This window comes from Saccostrea cucullata, unplaced genomic scaffold (assembly GCF_032062105.1).
Source record: "Saccostrea cucullata isolate Sc308-1 unplaced genomic scaffold, CSIRO_AGI_Scuc_v1 ctg4029, whole genome shotgun sequence".
Taxonomy (NCBI): Eukaryota; Metazoa; Mollusca; class Bivalvia; order Ostreida; family Ostreidae; genus Saccostrea; species Saccostrea cuccullata.
In genome coordinates, this window is record NW_026940058.1 from 38,691 (window position 1) to 54,207 (window position 15,517).

At 35.1% G+C, this 15,517-nt stretch overlaps 1 protein-coding gene across 1 annotated transcript; it reads right to left on the bottom strand.

Moving 5' to 3' along the window:
- Window positions 1-3,286: 3,286 nt before the first annotated feature.
- Window positions 3,287-15,250, bottom strand: LOC134254681 (uncharacterized). The gene is made up of 7 exons (XM_062737222.1): window positions 15,204-15,250; window positions 5,673-5,851; window positions 5,310-5,455; window positions 4,954-5,173; window positions 4,532-4,725; window positions 4,317-4,385; window positions 3,287-3,937 (listed from the first exon to the last, which is right to left on the bottom strand). The coding sequence occupies exons 1-7, from the start codon at window positions 15,248-15,250 to the stop codon at window positions 3,287-3,289; spliced, it is 1,506 nt and encodes a 501-aa protein (XP_062593206.1).
- Window positions 15,251-15,517: the final 267 nt, after the last annotated feature.

Consider the following 15,517-nt stretch of genomic DNA (forward strand, 5'->3'; position numbering starts at 1 on the left):
GATTTATATGTGTTCTTGTTCAGTGCATCAAATGCACAAAATGTTTTTAATTCAGACTTTTGAAACCAGTGCTTAGAACACAGGTCCCAGATATCCTCATACTGCAGTTATATTGTTAAGATTGAAGTTTATTTTTAAAATTATACCTTAACTATATCTGTAAAGAAACTTTTTAAAAAATTAGTCAAACTTGTATATATGCTGGTTAACATGTTAAAAGAAAAATAATATTCTGGAAGTGATAAAGAATTTTAAGAAGTTCATTTATCATCCTTTTGTTTTGTTCTTCTTTGTGACTTTTTTTTTTACAATAATCAAAGACATTTTAATATCTTATGTCATCTTAGCAAAAGGCTCTATGGAGCTTTTCTATCAAAGGGTCTCTGGTGTCTGTTAACTCTGTTCATCTGTCATCAATGAGAATTAAACCCTAAAGCAGCGTATCAAAGTCTTGCATGGGAATGTGTAGTAAAAAATGGTGTTTTAACGAGCAAAATCTGAAGAACACAAATATGACTCAAGTAAACATTGTGGACCAAGTGTCATTTAAATTGCACACTTTCATTACCCTACAGATTGTTAATCTCTTATTTAGCATATTTTTTAAGGAGAAAATTAATTGTCTAACATTATTTTCCCTGTTTTGTATACACCATAGAGTAATCCTTTAGATAAATTTGGGCTTTCATATAAAGTGCTATTTATAGAACAACAGTGAGTCTCTTTAATTCTATTTTTAACACATTGCCATGTGGTTGGCACTACTTTCATGGCTAACATTTTCTTGATGAACTGACAAGTATGCATTTAAAGAATTGTACCTGTTGCAGTCAGTTTTCATGTAAACGAATGGTTCTTCACAAATAGTTGTAGCCATTTTGTTTATTTAACTATTTCATTTTTTTTTTGGATTTTTTAATGCACTGCTAAAACCTGTGGCTGCGCAGTCCTACAGGTGTATTGTGCACTTCATAGCTGCAAGCTACTGCAAGTGTCAATGTAGCTCCATATACCCAAAGATGGTTTTCATTATAAAGATGAAATGGACCAGTTTTCAAGTGTTGGCAAGTCTTATTTTTAAAGATATTAAGGTTTTTATTTTCAGTGAGTCTCACTTGGTTGCACACAATAGCAAACCCTTAATGAATTGATATTCAATTATGTATATTCCTTTTCAGTCAAAATTATATACTCATTCAAATCATATTATTTCTTGAAATGGAGAAAAAAGCAACTTAACAAGAGAAAATTGTATAGCTCTTTCATTGTAAAATTACATGCATAACTAAAAAGAATGTAAATATTGTTGAAAACAGAAAGCATTCTGAGCAGCTTTATGTTATTCAGGTGAACGTCCAAGACTGAAGAAGGGAGCAGTGCCTTCCATTTTCCCTTTTGCCCTTTCATTAACAAATGATGAGAGTCCAAGGTGTCAGAGGAAAAGGAAACGAGAAGAAGCTTCAAATGAGCAACACGATTGTACGGAGGTTCTGAATACGATAGAAGTGGTCGATACCCCTGAGATTCAAACCTCTTTTACATCTGAGGCAATGGATGAAGGTATACCTGTGCAGGTGAATCAGGGAGTACAGTGTGAGCTGAAAACGTTTGGTAAATTTTCTGTTCAAAACTTTGAAAATGATCCCAAAATGATCAAGTATTACACTGGTTTTTGCGATTTTATGAAGTTCATGTTTTTTTTTCAATTGTCTTGGACCTTGTGTTTTTTAGCTTTTTCGACACACCACTCTTATGGATCCTAAAGATCAGCTTTTTATGGTTCTGATGAAGCTCCGACAGGCCAAAGAAGATATTGAGTTAGCTCTTTTTTTCGGCATTTCTGAGTCCTCCGTATCTCGTATCTTCAACACATGGTTAAATTTTATATATTTTCAACTTAAAGAATTAAGCATATGGCCATCAAGAGATGTGATTCAACAGTTCATGCCTTCTGATTTTGGAAAGAAATTTCCTAACACGCGAGTCATTCTTGATGCTACAGAACTTCCGATTAACAAGCCATCAAATGTGAATGCCCAGAGTATAACATGGTCTGCATACAAACATAAAATACATTGAAAACCATGATAGGTTGTACTCCAAGAGGTGCGGTAAGTTTCATATCCAAAGCATATGGAGGATCAGCAAGTGATCGACAGATAATTGAAAATTCTGACCTTCTGACTCTAGACCTGAAAATGTTTGAAAAGGGAGATAGTATTATGGCTGATCGTGGCATAATGGTGCAAGACCTGTTTGCTTCACAAGACGTGTACGTTAACACCCCAACAATGTTGAAAGGGAAGTCACAACTGGATCCTGAGGAAGTTATCCGTGATAGACGAGTGGCATCAAAGCGAATTCACATCGAGCGTGTAATAAGGCTAAGCAAGGGCTTCAAATTATTGAGGCACCCTCTACCTCAAAGCAAATTGCACCTTGGTTCTAGAATTGTTTATGTTTGCTTTGCAATATCCAATTTCAGGAAATCAATTGTTGATAAAAATGCTTAATTCTGTGCAGTTTTCTATTTGACTGTCAAGCTTAAGTGAGTTGAAGAATAACAAAACAGTTGTTTTAGTGTCATCCTAAATTTAATTTAACATGGCATGTAAGAATACACTCATATACTTATTTATCAAAACTTTCTTTACTTATAAACACTCCTATGAATGTATTTGTAACCTTTCATCTTTCAGAGTTTAGCAGATTATCATACTACAGCAAATTAAATACTACATGTGTAATGTAAGAACCATTGGTATCTGTGGTGAAACTAACATGACTATAATTAGACTGTGGATCAGGTAAGTTTATCAACAAGAGGCCCATGGGCCACATTGCTCACTTGATCAAATCAGTATGTAAAAGTTTTCAGATATGAGGTCTCAATCTATTAAGGGGGAGGGGGCATGATTTGGACAATTATAAATTTACAATAAATAAGGATGCTTCAATAATATTTCTTCGACTATTAAAGGCTTTGAAAGATAATAAAAGATTATATCCCTATAAGTTTTATCTTAATTAATTAAAACAATAATAATTTAAATGCCAGGTGGTTCTTCAGAAGAGGTCGAGAATGTGAATAATTTACAGACTTACGGACAGACAGACGGATGCCAGACAAAATATCAGAAAAGCTCTCACTGGGTTTTAAGCTCAGGCGAGCCAATAGAATTTACAATCATAGATTATATTACAATTTACCAGGTACTTCTATATTGAAAAGTTTATCATGATGTTATCAAAACATGTAATGATATTCTTATTGATGCATAATACTTCAAAGAGTAGAGGCAATAAAAGGTCTGAAAAACTTGGTGTAGAATGTTTCTAGCTTTGGAATGAGTGACCCAGTACAATATTCTTCATCATACTTGATTTTCTCAACAAACAAATCTTTGAAAGTGTATACAACAAAGTAACAAACTTTTTTTTGACATATGTGAAGTTTCCCTTGCACTTGATAATAGTAATTGCTTGTTCTTTTTAAGATGATTTCATTTGTTTCATTATACTCCAAAAATCTAAAATGCTTGCCTGGAAGAATCTTTTCATTTCTTCCTGAATATGGACATTTAATTTCAACAAGACAATCATCATACAATAAAGCATCAGGTGTAGCACCTAGAAAAGGTTTAGATGCACAAATGCAGAAACCAACAGATCTTGCTTTGCAGTCATATTTTAACTCAAATGACTTCAATGCCTTTGACTCGTAATTTTTACCGTGTGCCAAAGCACTGTTTTGTAGAGAGTTGTTTACAGACAACAGATTTTGACAAAGTTTGGTGATATTTCTTCTTGAAGTCAACTTGCAGAGTTCTCCAAATCTTGAAGCTGTAAGACGCCAGGATCTATGATGAAACCATAGTTTGCATGATGCTTGTTGTCTTGTTTCTTTTTCAATCTTTGTTATGTCTTCTTCAGTCACCTATTGATTTAAAAAAAAAGCATTACCAATAAATGGATTTTCGATGTACCTTGAAATTTATTTTTCCATCTATGCATATTTATTTCTTTTATCCAATTAAATTTCCATTTTAATATCTACTACACAATAAGTTAATGGAAAGATTTTAACAGAAAATCAAATTTTAAGCCACATTTTACATTGCATTCTTACTGATAAAGATAAAAGATATACATGTGTCACAGGTGGTGAAAAATCAAGTCTCAACCGGGACTCGAACCCAGGCCCTCTGGCGTACCGTGCCAGCTCTCTAACCACTGAGCTATTGAGACCCGATGTATTGACTGACTTTCACGCACCTGTGAACCCGGTGACACTTTTAATTAGTGTGGTTACAAACCTTGTTTGCTTCATCCACCCAGTACTCTGTAATAGGTATACTAGTATTATGATGATCAACAGCAGCAACCTGAAATAAAAAAAACAAAAACATGTATATGGGTTATAGAATAAATCTGATTTTATGAGGTGAATACTTGAGAAGATGAATAAATTTTAGAGGTTTATGTGTGTAAATACATTGCAGTATAAAAATAATGCAATATAAAATGGCACCTGTATATCGGCCTTTTTAAAGAGATATCTGAGTGCAATATCTTGTGACGTCATAGAGCAGTAATTGATAAGCTGACTCCGAACATAATCTTGGTAACCTGGCATTTTTCTGAATTTTGCTGGCCGTTGATCCTCCAAAGATTCGTCAGACAGTTTTCTCTTTGATGGAATACTTTCTGCCTCCACTGGGACACCTAATTTTAAAAATCACCATTTCGAAATATAACTTACATGCATTTCCACTTCATTAACTATACTCGCTACAAAAGCTTACTAATAAGAACATGTCAAAATTATTTTTGAATTTGATATAATGTATTGTTGAATTTCTTGCAACTAATTTTATTTCTTAACACAAATTTTGGAATTCATTTTAATGAAATTTTGAAAATGTTCATTTTTTTTTGGCCAATTGCTCTTACCATGGTAAGTTGCCTTTGGTTTGTGGAAAAGCTGCAGATTTTCAGTACAACTTTTATCAACAGCAACATTCCCTGTCTCTGTAAAATGCTGCAGCATGAGCATGACAGCAGCTAGGTGCTTACAGGTCCCATGGGGTCCTTTTCCTGCCGGACACTCGCAGTCACTATTTATGGCGTCTCCTGTCCTTTTGTCCATTTTCAGTTTATAGTTATAAGAAACCTAAATGTAATATAACATTTTAATCTTAAGATTACAGAATATACAATTGCTTAATTATTTCACTTTGTATACATTCATAAACTCAATTTTTGCATATTGTCACAACTAGACTTCAATATTAGTTTCCTAAAGATACCTTATTTTTCATCGCAGCACCAACAATCCCCGTAAAGTAGATGTCATTTTCTTTCATAACAACAGAGCAGGCCTGCACTCTATTCCCTTGGAACATTGCAGAACCCTTGGACACTGCCTTAATGTCTTTCGTAAACTGCTTATCACCTGGAAGTATTTTATAAATTAAAAAATATATATGGGTACTTATACATGGTTTAACAGTTTTTAAATGAAAAAAACTATATTTATAATAAGTTTTCAATCATAATACCTAATTAATAGGTATGTCGTTAATTAGATTGCAATAACTGATTACAATGCACTCTTTAAAACTTTAAATCTTTATAGTTTTGAATCTGAAGTAGTATTATATCATACATACCTGCTATTCTGTAAACAAAATACTGGTTTATCTGCTCCGTAGTTATTTTCGGCAGGAAAACTTTATGTTCTTTCTGGAGCTGTTGGTAGCCAGACACTGGCCAGCCCACAGATACAGGGGTAGGGACACTTTCTAGAGGAGGGGGTTGAAAATCTCTGTTTCTGTCATATGCTTTCAATCTACAAAATTTTAGATAAATCGAACACTTTAACCTCTATTTTCGATTTTCATTAATTTCAAGAATAAGAGCAGTTTCAACAAAGTTAGGTACTAAACAGGTGTACAGTTCAGTAATGACCCATATTTAAAATACGGTACAATAATTATTGAAAACAACATAGTCTATTTGTAATTTTCTTGTGCATAACGAGGCCAGCACCTATGGAGATGGCAATAAGAGAATTTGTGTTTATTTTTCTAGAAGAAAATGCTCATTTTTTACTACCTCAATTCATTAATTTACGGTGGAATACTAAACGCATTGCGAGTAAGGAGTAAACTATGTTGTTTTGTATGCCTTAACTTCAGCATTATCAATGATATCGATGTCAGAAAAATTGCTTTTATGTTTTTCTCCCGCCAACACTTGCACCTTTTGTTGCCAATTCAGCCCTCAATTTAGGAACGCTCCATGTCAAATATGACCGCGACGCCATACTTAGCTCCAGCGCATAACCGATAATACACGAGCGCCACCTAACGTGTAATGACGTGAATGCTTACTATTACATCATATTCTGAAAAAGTCTACAAAATCGGCCAATTTTTAAAGCTATTTTTCGATATTTAATATGTTTTACGGTTTGACCTTTGGGGCGAGCGCAGTTATTTTCTTTTATAAACCTACACATGTACTGCCAATCATTCAAGAAAAAGAAAAATAAAAGAAGAAAACAAAGCAATAAAAAAAAAATAATCACTTCCTAAGCATCGGGATCGAGATTCCGAACTTTTCGGAAGTTTCCGACAAAATCGGAAATACCCGAAACGTTAAAGTGACGAAAGCATGACGTCATATAAAAAAAAATCTGTTGACTTAGGACGCAAACGATAGTTTTATGGCATGGAGATTGCATTAAATCGTTGTTTGTAATTTTTTTTTTTATGTAAGTTTTTGCTATGCTCCGCAAAGGATTATTTGGAGTTTGGAATTTTTTCACGTGGACTCATAAAAATTTCTCGGAACAAAGTGCAGATTTCAACCTGAATTTCCTCTGTTCGTACACGCTAGTCTATTGAGCTCGCTACGCGAGCGGCGCTTCGCGCCGCCTCGCTAATTGCGCAACCTCTGATCTAAAGTATGCAACTAGTAAATGATAGAATTGTTTCTGGGGATTAAAAGACATGTTTTATTTTTTAGATCAGAGAGTGCGCTAATATTATTTTTCTTCACTGAAGTGAAAGTACTCAATTTATACCTGTTTACCTAAAAATTCAAGGACATTGCAATTTCATAAAGCCAGTTCTCCGAGACCTGGACCTTAAGGAGAAAATTTTTAAAAGGATATGAAAACATGAAGTCTCTATTTTATTTTAATGCTTCAAATGAATAATCAAGTGTTAATCAATCAATTGGTATATCTACAGGGCCATTTTATCCATAGAGTGAACCGACTTCTTTTTCTGTTCTGAAGAAGATTTATCCTAAATATTCTTATGCTAAACTTTGATCCCTCATTGTGGCCACACCCCAACCCCGGGGGTCATAATTTGCACAAACCTGAATCTAAACCACCTGAGGACCATGCTTCCATAAGTTCCATATAAAAAATTACTAATCATTGGTGTTCTCCAGAATTTTTAAAAAGATATTTTAATATTTATTCCTATGTTAAAATTGATCCCACATTGTATCCTCACCCTATCCCCAAGAATTCTGATTTGAACAATTTTGAAACTGCACTACCTGAGGATGCTTCCATACAGATATTACTAATCATGGCTTTGCTGTTCTTGAGAAGAAGATTTTTAAAGATTTTTCGTATATATTTCTATGTTTAAAAGCTTTGATTGCCCATTTTGGCTCCACCCTAGTGACCCTACCCCTAAGGGTCATGATATGAACAAACTTGCATTAACTTTGAGGATGTTTCCATATTAATATCACCAATCATGACATTGTTGATCTTGAGGAGAGAATTTTTAAAAAGATTTTTTTCAATATATTCCTATGTAAAACATTGATCAGCCACTTACTGAGGACGCTTCCACACGAGTTTTATCTTTCCTGTCTCAATGGTTCCGGAGAAATTTTTAAAAGATTTTTTCTATATGTTCCTATGAAAAAATTTGATCAGCCATTGTGGCCCCGCCCTACCCCGAGGGTCATGATTTGAACAAACTTGAATCTACAATAACTGAGGATGCTTCTACATGAGTTTCATCTTTCCTGGCCCAATGGTTCTGGAGAAGATTTTTAAAAGATACTATTCATTTTAAAATTAAATCATAATAATGTCTCCCATTAAAAGAGGGCTTGGCACTTCATTTTAACAAACTTGAATTCTCTTCACACCAGGATACTTTGTGGCAAGTTTGGTCGAAATTGGCCAAGTGGTTCTTGAGAAGATGAAAATGTAAATAGTTTACGACGACGACGACACACAACGGACAAATTTTGATCAGAAAAGTTTTCTAATTGCTTTGAAGTTTCATCCGCTTTGCACTCTTTAGAATTTTGTCTTCATTGCATATGTGACACATAATCAAACGCCATTTACAAATTAAAACACGAACAGGTCACGGATTCACGGAATTAAAGAACACAGTACAAATCACGGATTTTTTTAGCACGGATAATAAAGAACTATATGCGGTATTAACCAACATTTGCCCCCCAAAATCAAACTTTGATGGAGTAATATTTAATTAAGTCCTTAAACAGGGGAGTATATGCTGACTTCAAAGCACTGAATAATTTCATAATTAATGACGTCATATGTACGTAATGACGTCACAAATATGACGTATTTTCAGTTTTTTATGAATTTTGCAGAAAAATGTACATATTTCGTCGATATTTTAAATAAAAGTCACTGAGCGCATGTGTGTTCAGGATAAATATTTTGATATAATGTGTAGAATGATAATATCAATGAAATATGTCAATATTGTTCCTGAATACACATGCGCTCTATAAATTTTAAAGCTTAAATTGTTGAAATTTTGTCCATTTTGTCCTCTTTCTGAAAAGGATATAAAATCGGACTAGTTTGTGACGTCATAAAAACAGAAATTGTGAATACACTGCTCTGGAACTATAATATTTTCTGTTAACTTATATTTCTCGTACAGTTTATTGAATTCAGCACATTTCAGGAAGTTTTCAAAATTTGACTTTTGTGGGGGCAAACATATGCAATATACCGCATATAGTTCTTTCTTCGTGAATCTCCATAAATTAAAAAATGTTATAATATCTATCATGATGAATAATCCGTGAGTTCTGTAATGAAAATTAAAACAATTGTATTAAAGTTTCACGCACTTTATTGAACTATTAAATTTGCACAGACTCTATTAAAATGTCAAAAAATTAAATAAAGATCAGTTATAAACTCTTGCAATCCATACATTTGATTGTTTGAGAGTTTCCAATGTGTTTTTTATTCAGTGTCGAATTCTGACTGGATGAAACCACTGGTGTCACTCTGTACAATTAAACATAAAAATATGTTCAGGCATTCTGCACGTGCAAAACAAATTCATTTCAAATGTTTACTCTACTGACTGTTGCCGTTTGCACAGAGATCATGGACTTTTTCGCAAAATTCCGCTAGTTATACAATTCATCAAATGGGGCCTTAACGCTTCAGCATGGAATTAGATATTTTCTGGATTCCACCAAAACATATCTTTATGGCGTTTGCAATAGCATAGACACCACAGTCATTGACTTTTTCTGGACATCAGAATTTTTAGAAAGCACTGTAACGTTTTCCTCTGGAAAATGCATAATATTAGCAATGCTCTTTTAAACGGCTGATGAAATTGGATTTGTCATTGTGCTATTATAAAGTTTAACGCAAGAGGATGTAAATTTTATATTCATGGTAGTGAACATTATCCAATCTCGACCACCACTTTTAGGGTGGGTATTTACGATCTAAATTAAATTGTCAACAACTTGGTGGAAGCACGGTTTTTCAGCGTAAATGCAAGGCTGAAAACCGGCAATGAACGGGAATTGTTTTTTGAGAATACCTTGAGCAGCATCAATCACGGTGTTATCGATCCATCTACGGTACCGTTAATCCGTTCAAATGATTAATCCGTGATTGTGACATCGACGGATTCAACACTTTCACGGACATCAGCTGTTTCCTTTGTCACGGAATAGTCGTCTGCTTTGTGTTTTGCTTTTTTACCAGCGCTGTCTTCAGGATATTGAATTCATACTCTGCGTCCTCAGGCTTGGCTTCTTCCTAGGCTTCTTTCTTCCGCGGGTATTATTCCGTAAAACTGTCAAGTTAACGAGGCTCATTCTTAGTGACAATTTTATAGACATAATATGTCAGCAGTTTTTAGGAATAAAACTAGAATATTTTTATTATGCGCCCGAATCGATAGATCCGGGGCGTATATTGTTTTTGTCCTGTCTCTCTGTTTGTTTGTCTGCAAACTTTAACCCTTACCATAACCTATAAACTATGAAAGATAGAGACTTCATATTTGGTAAGCATACTCCACTAATTAAGCTCTTTTACATGACACCAAGGTCAATCACCTTGTGACCTTGACTGTTATCAATGTTAAAAATTGCTTTTTCGACTTTTGTTGCCGTCGGGCGAATAGTGTTTCACAAACACATCTGGTTTTCTTGGAGAATATCTGAACTGTGTATAATTGTCCAGTAGATCCCTTACTACAAAATATCCCATTTTAGGAACAAAAGAAATCCTGTCACCGGATATTATATCCTTTGACTTGGCAATTTTAGTCAGAATTGATTAGAATCCTCGGGGTCATCTGTAACACAGAACTCACAGTTTTTAATTTATCTGTAGTTACAGACAGAATTTGAGTGTTGTTTATATTCATCAAAAGGAATCAGTAAGTTTTGGTCTCCTGATTTAAGAGTAAAATTCCCTAAACCGACTTTGCCTCTTCTTCCCCATGGTAGTGTAGTTGTAAAAATCAGAAAGACAATACAACGGCATCTATTGTTCCTTCATTCCAGTTGTTAAGATCTTTCATCAACCAATTAAAACCCTCGCTCTGGTTAGATGTAACATCATTTTCGGAAGATTACTTGCAGTTGACTAAATTTTTCTACAAAAGCACGAACGAAATTCTGTATCTTGGAGTGATTATGGGACTAAAAATATTCCACAAATCTTGGACTGCTTTCTTTGATTCAATTTCATTCTCAATAACTTTTTAGATTGCTATCCGTTTTAATCGGTCGTCGCTCGTCGTGCGTCATTCGTTAACATTTGAACATTTTCAGCTTCTTCTCTGAAACCGCTGAACCAATTCCAACCAATTCTATAAGGGGAACAAAGATTGTTAATTTCATGGTCCCTGCCCCCCTGGGGCCTGGGGGACGGGGCCAAAACCACTAATATTATTGCAATCTTTAAAAATCTTCTTCTTTACTCCTGGACATCAAGAAGTCAAACTGTTGGTATGATTGTAATCAGCATTGAGTCCTCTAACAAAATTGTGAAATTCATGGCCCCAGGCCTAGGTCAGGGGCTATATAAATATAGATATAGTGAAAATGCATGAGTCTTTGAAATTCTTCTTCTTTCCTCATGGGCATTACATAAACTAACCAAGTGCATAGTTATGTTAAATAAGGCTGCCTCTTCCAAAATTCTGAATTTCATGTCCCCAGGGTCAGGGGTTCTAATGCTAGGGCGGGACTATAAACAATTATATAGTGAAAATGAATTTTTTTTTTTACATCTTTTTTTCTGCGCCTGGGTATCTAACCAATGAACTATGTACATAGTTATGAGGAGGAAGGGTGCCTTTTTTAAGATTTGTGAATTTCAGGGCCCCTGGGTCAGAGCTTCTTGTGTTAGGGCGGGGCTCTGATGTTTATATCATGAAAATGCATGACTTCATTAAAAATCTTTTCCTTTGCTCCTGGGTATTATGCCAATGATCTAAGTACATATTTATGACGAAGAAAGCTGCCTCTTTCACAAAATGGTTAATTTCCGAGCCCCTGGGTCAGAGGTCTTTAGAGGGGGGAGGGTACATAGTCTGAAAACAAATTAATGCTTTGAAATCCCCATTTTGAAATTAATGAACAATTTATTATGCACAACTGGTTACACATTAAAGTGGAAATGCATTTCTCTTTGTTACTGTGATCTACCTCTGGGTAGTAAGTAACCAAAGTAAGCATGCTAAGTGTATAATTATGATAAGCAATGGTGCCTCTATCAAAACTGAAATCCATGGCCTCTGGTTTAAAACGCGAATCAAATTCAATTGTTGGAAAGTTGTTACGGATACTCAGGTGACCTATAAGGCCCGTGGGCATCTTGTTTGTTTGATAATCTAAGTATCGTATGTATTTCCTCAACATAAAAACTTGCATCTCACCAAATGAGAAAGTGTACCTTGTACATCTTTTCTTAATTGACGCCAACAACGTACAACTTTCAGATTTGTCTCAAGCTCAATGGCCTTTTATTTTCTTAGAGTGTCAAAGACAAGTTCATGCTGAGCTTGAACTTTTCTTTCATGAACCATGAACAGGACAGGAAAAAACAGGTTTTCTCTTTGAGAGCTTGGTGTTTGAACAAAACAGCAAATACATAAAAATCACCCATAGAGTATGTAGTGTCATAGCCCAGGAGTTCTTCATTTTTACTGCTTATTTGGAGACGGTCATTGAATTCTTTAAGCATTTCCTCCATTCCATTAATTGGAATTAGGTCTGGGAATGTAGCAATAAAATGAACAAATTCTTTGTTTTCATAGGCAATAGCTTTTAAGTTTATCAATGCATCTTTTGTTGGCCTTTCATCAAATTTCATTTTTTTCCTTTGTATAATAAATCTGGCGAACATTTCTTGGCATTTCAGTAATTTCAACATGTTCATCCGTATCAACGGATCCTTTAAAAATGTTCTGCGCACTTTTATTATTGGTCCTCACGTTTTCTTGAATTTTCCATGTCAAGTTGAAGGCCGCAGCAAGTCTTTTCTTTTTTCGCGTATAAGATTTTGGACAAAGTCTGCTTCATATGATTACAAAATTAGGTCTGCTAATAACGGGGCGCAATTGGTACCCATGGAAATTCCAGTAAATTGTTGGAGGACCTAGATCCAAAAGATGCTTTCATGATTGATATATACTAAACCAATATATGTTACACCTCGGGTATTCTTAGAATGATGTCTGCTTCTTTCTTGGCTGTTTACACTGACCAGCTTCCTTTTTGGGCTCTTTACACTAACCACGTCATTATTTGTCATCTTTAATCTAAAAAACGTCGCGTGTTTGAATCCCACTGTTGGACGTGGACACTGGTGTTTAGGATGAGACCGTAGAAACGGAGATCCCGTGTCGCAGTAGGTGCTGGCAAGATCCTTCCCTGCTCAATGGCCCGGAGTGCCAAGTAAAGGACATAATTTGCAGCTCTCCACCAGCAAGTGGTGGCGTCTCCGTATGAGTGAAAAATTCTGCAGAGGGACATAAAACAATATACAATCTAAAAATAAATCATTTCAAAATGTCATGGAGAAAAAATCGTCCATGTGCACCAGGTTGTCTTCACAAATCGATTGCTAACGATATTTAAGAATGATATTTGTTTTAAGAACGTTCCAGATTTGTTAACGATGTTTTTAATAAATGAGCACCTCGGAGGAAGCATTAAAGGGGCCTGGACACAGTTTCAGTCAAACATTTTCATACCATTTTTTATGTTTACAAATACTTAACTAAGGTACCGTATAAGTGGAAATTTTAGCGAGACGCAAATTTAGCGATTTCTCCTTAAAAAATGGTAATTTATTTTTAGCGAGAGGAAATTTTAGCGATTTTAAAATGCTTACTAACGAAGCTATTACAAATAAAATGCGACTAATTTTTAGCGATATCTAATTTTAGCGATCTCAGGACCCTCGCTAATAATGCCAAAATTAAATCCTCGCTAAAAATTCTACTTATACGGTATTTCGAATGATCAGCAAATTTTTGGATTTTAGTTGTCGAGTTACAAGACAGATTTTGAGCTCCAACCTTTGTTTTGTAAACAAGGCCCGAGCCATGTTTTTGTTTACATAGGTTAAATATGCTGATATGTGTTCATCAAAGCAGATTTTTTCAATAAAGAAATTAATTCTAAATACAATTAGACATTTTCTAATGTTTTGCTGATTCTCGTTTTGTTATAAACATGATTTCTAAATGTAAACAAAAACAAGGCACGAGCCTTGTTTACATTATGAAGAATTCTCAGTCCTTTATCCCCTTTGTAAATCAACAAATGATGTTCAAATTTTTGCTGATCATTAGAATTGCCTTAGTTAGGAATTGTAAAAATTATAATTGGTAAAATAATTTCAATTGAAACTGTGTCCATGCCCCTTTAAAACAGCTCCGAAAACCAATTGAAAGAAACGGCTGAGGGATTGTCTGATCACGAAGTTAGCGCACTGCCGACTCAGTTACCATAGCGACTTTTCTTTTAATTATTTATTCACAATGTAAAAAAACCCAGCAATAAGATGTGAATACCTTTAATCAGGAATATTATTTGCATCATGTAAATCAATTTAATACTCATTTGTACAGTATATGAAAGCAATGAGAAACACGACAACCATTGAAATCAAAGTTCTTAAATGCGTTCCTTAAAATTATGTGTCTTCCTTCTTCTGCAACACATGTACGATATCTCTTAGGCATATATAGAACGGATAAACTGTCGTATTCGGACTAAGCTTGCAGTTTATTTCTCCAGTCTGCATGCAATGCTGCTTTAATATTCAGCTGTCGACGTGTCTGTGGCTGCGAATGACGCTGTCTTACCGCCCTACCAATGCTCAATTGGATTCAGATCGGGGAAACACGCCGGCCATGGAAGCGTGGTAGTGTCTTGTTGGCGTAAGAAGGCAGGCGTTAGACGTCGCACATTTTCCTGCTGAAACTGAATGACATGATGATGGGCAGCAAACTAAAGTACGGGACAACTGCAGGCTGTGAAACCTCATTGATGTAACGCTCTGCAGTGAGAGTGTCATCAAAACAATGACGATAAGTGCACGATGACGAAACGATATACCAACCCATACCATTACGCCATCACCTCCCGAACACAATTTAACGTATCCGTCCTCACCATATACTGATACACCTATCATTATCGCTTAAATAAAAACGGAACTCATCCACAAATAGAACTTCTGCCCATTGTCTGTGTAACCATCGCTGACGCCATTGGGTCCACTGCAGTCGATTTTTGTTGTCCGATTACCGTCAAATTATTAGTCCCTAACGGGTGAAATCGGAGGTGACTATAGATTTCCTCCAAGTTTGTCCATCCGTCTGTCTATTATGTCTTACCTGGTTTTCCGCTCTATTAATGCCCCTCTTCGAAAAAGGGAGGGCATATTGCTTAGCTGCTGTCTGTCGGTCACTTTCCGTTCATTTTCTTCATAATTGCACAAATTGAAATTATATTTAGTAAACAGATTTATCAGATGAACATTTAGGTGAAATTCTGTTCTGGGTACGATCGCGCCATTTTCGACAGAGTTATGCCCCTTGGACTTAGAAAAATTCCAATTATTTGCAGTTTCCGTTCATTTTCTTCACAGAGGTTGCACATACTGAAATGAAATCTGGTATACAGATTTATCAGATGAATATCTAGGTCG

Coding starts and splice junctions, on each gene's coding strand:
- LOC134254681 (XM_062737222.1), bottom strand. CDS start 15,250: ATGCCCTCCCTTTTTCGAAGAGGGGCATTAATAGAGCGGAAAACCAG. Junction 5,852..15,203: donor TTAATAGAGCGGAAAACCAG/GTAAGACATAAT, acceptor AAAATTTTGTAG/ATTGAAAGCATATGACAGAA. Junction 5,174..5,309: donor GTGCTGCGATGAAAAATAAG/GTATCTTTAGGA, acceptor TATTACATTTAG/GTTTCTTATAACTATAAACT.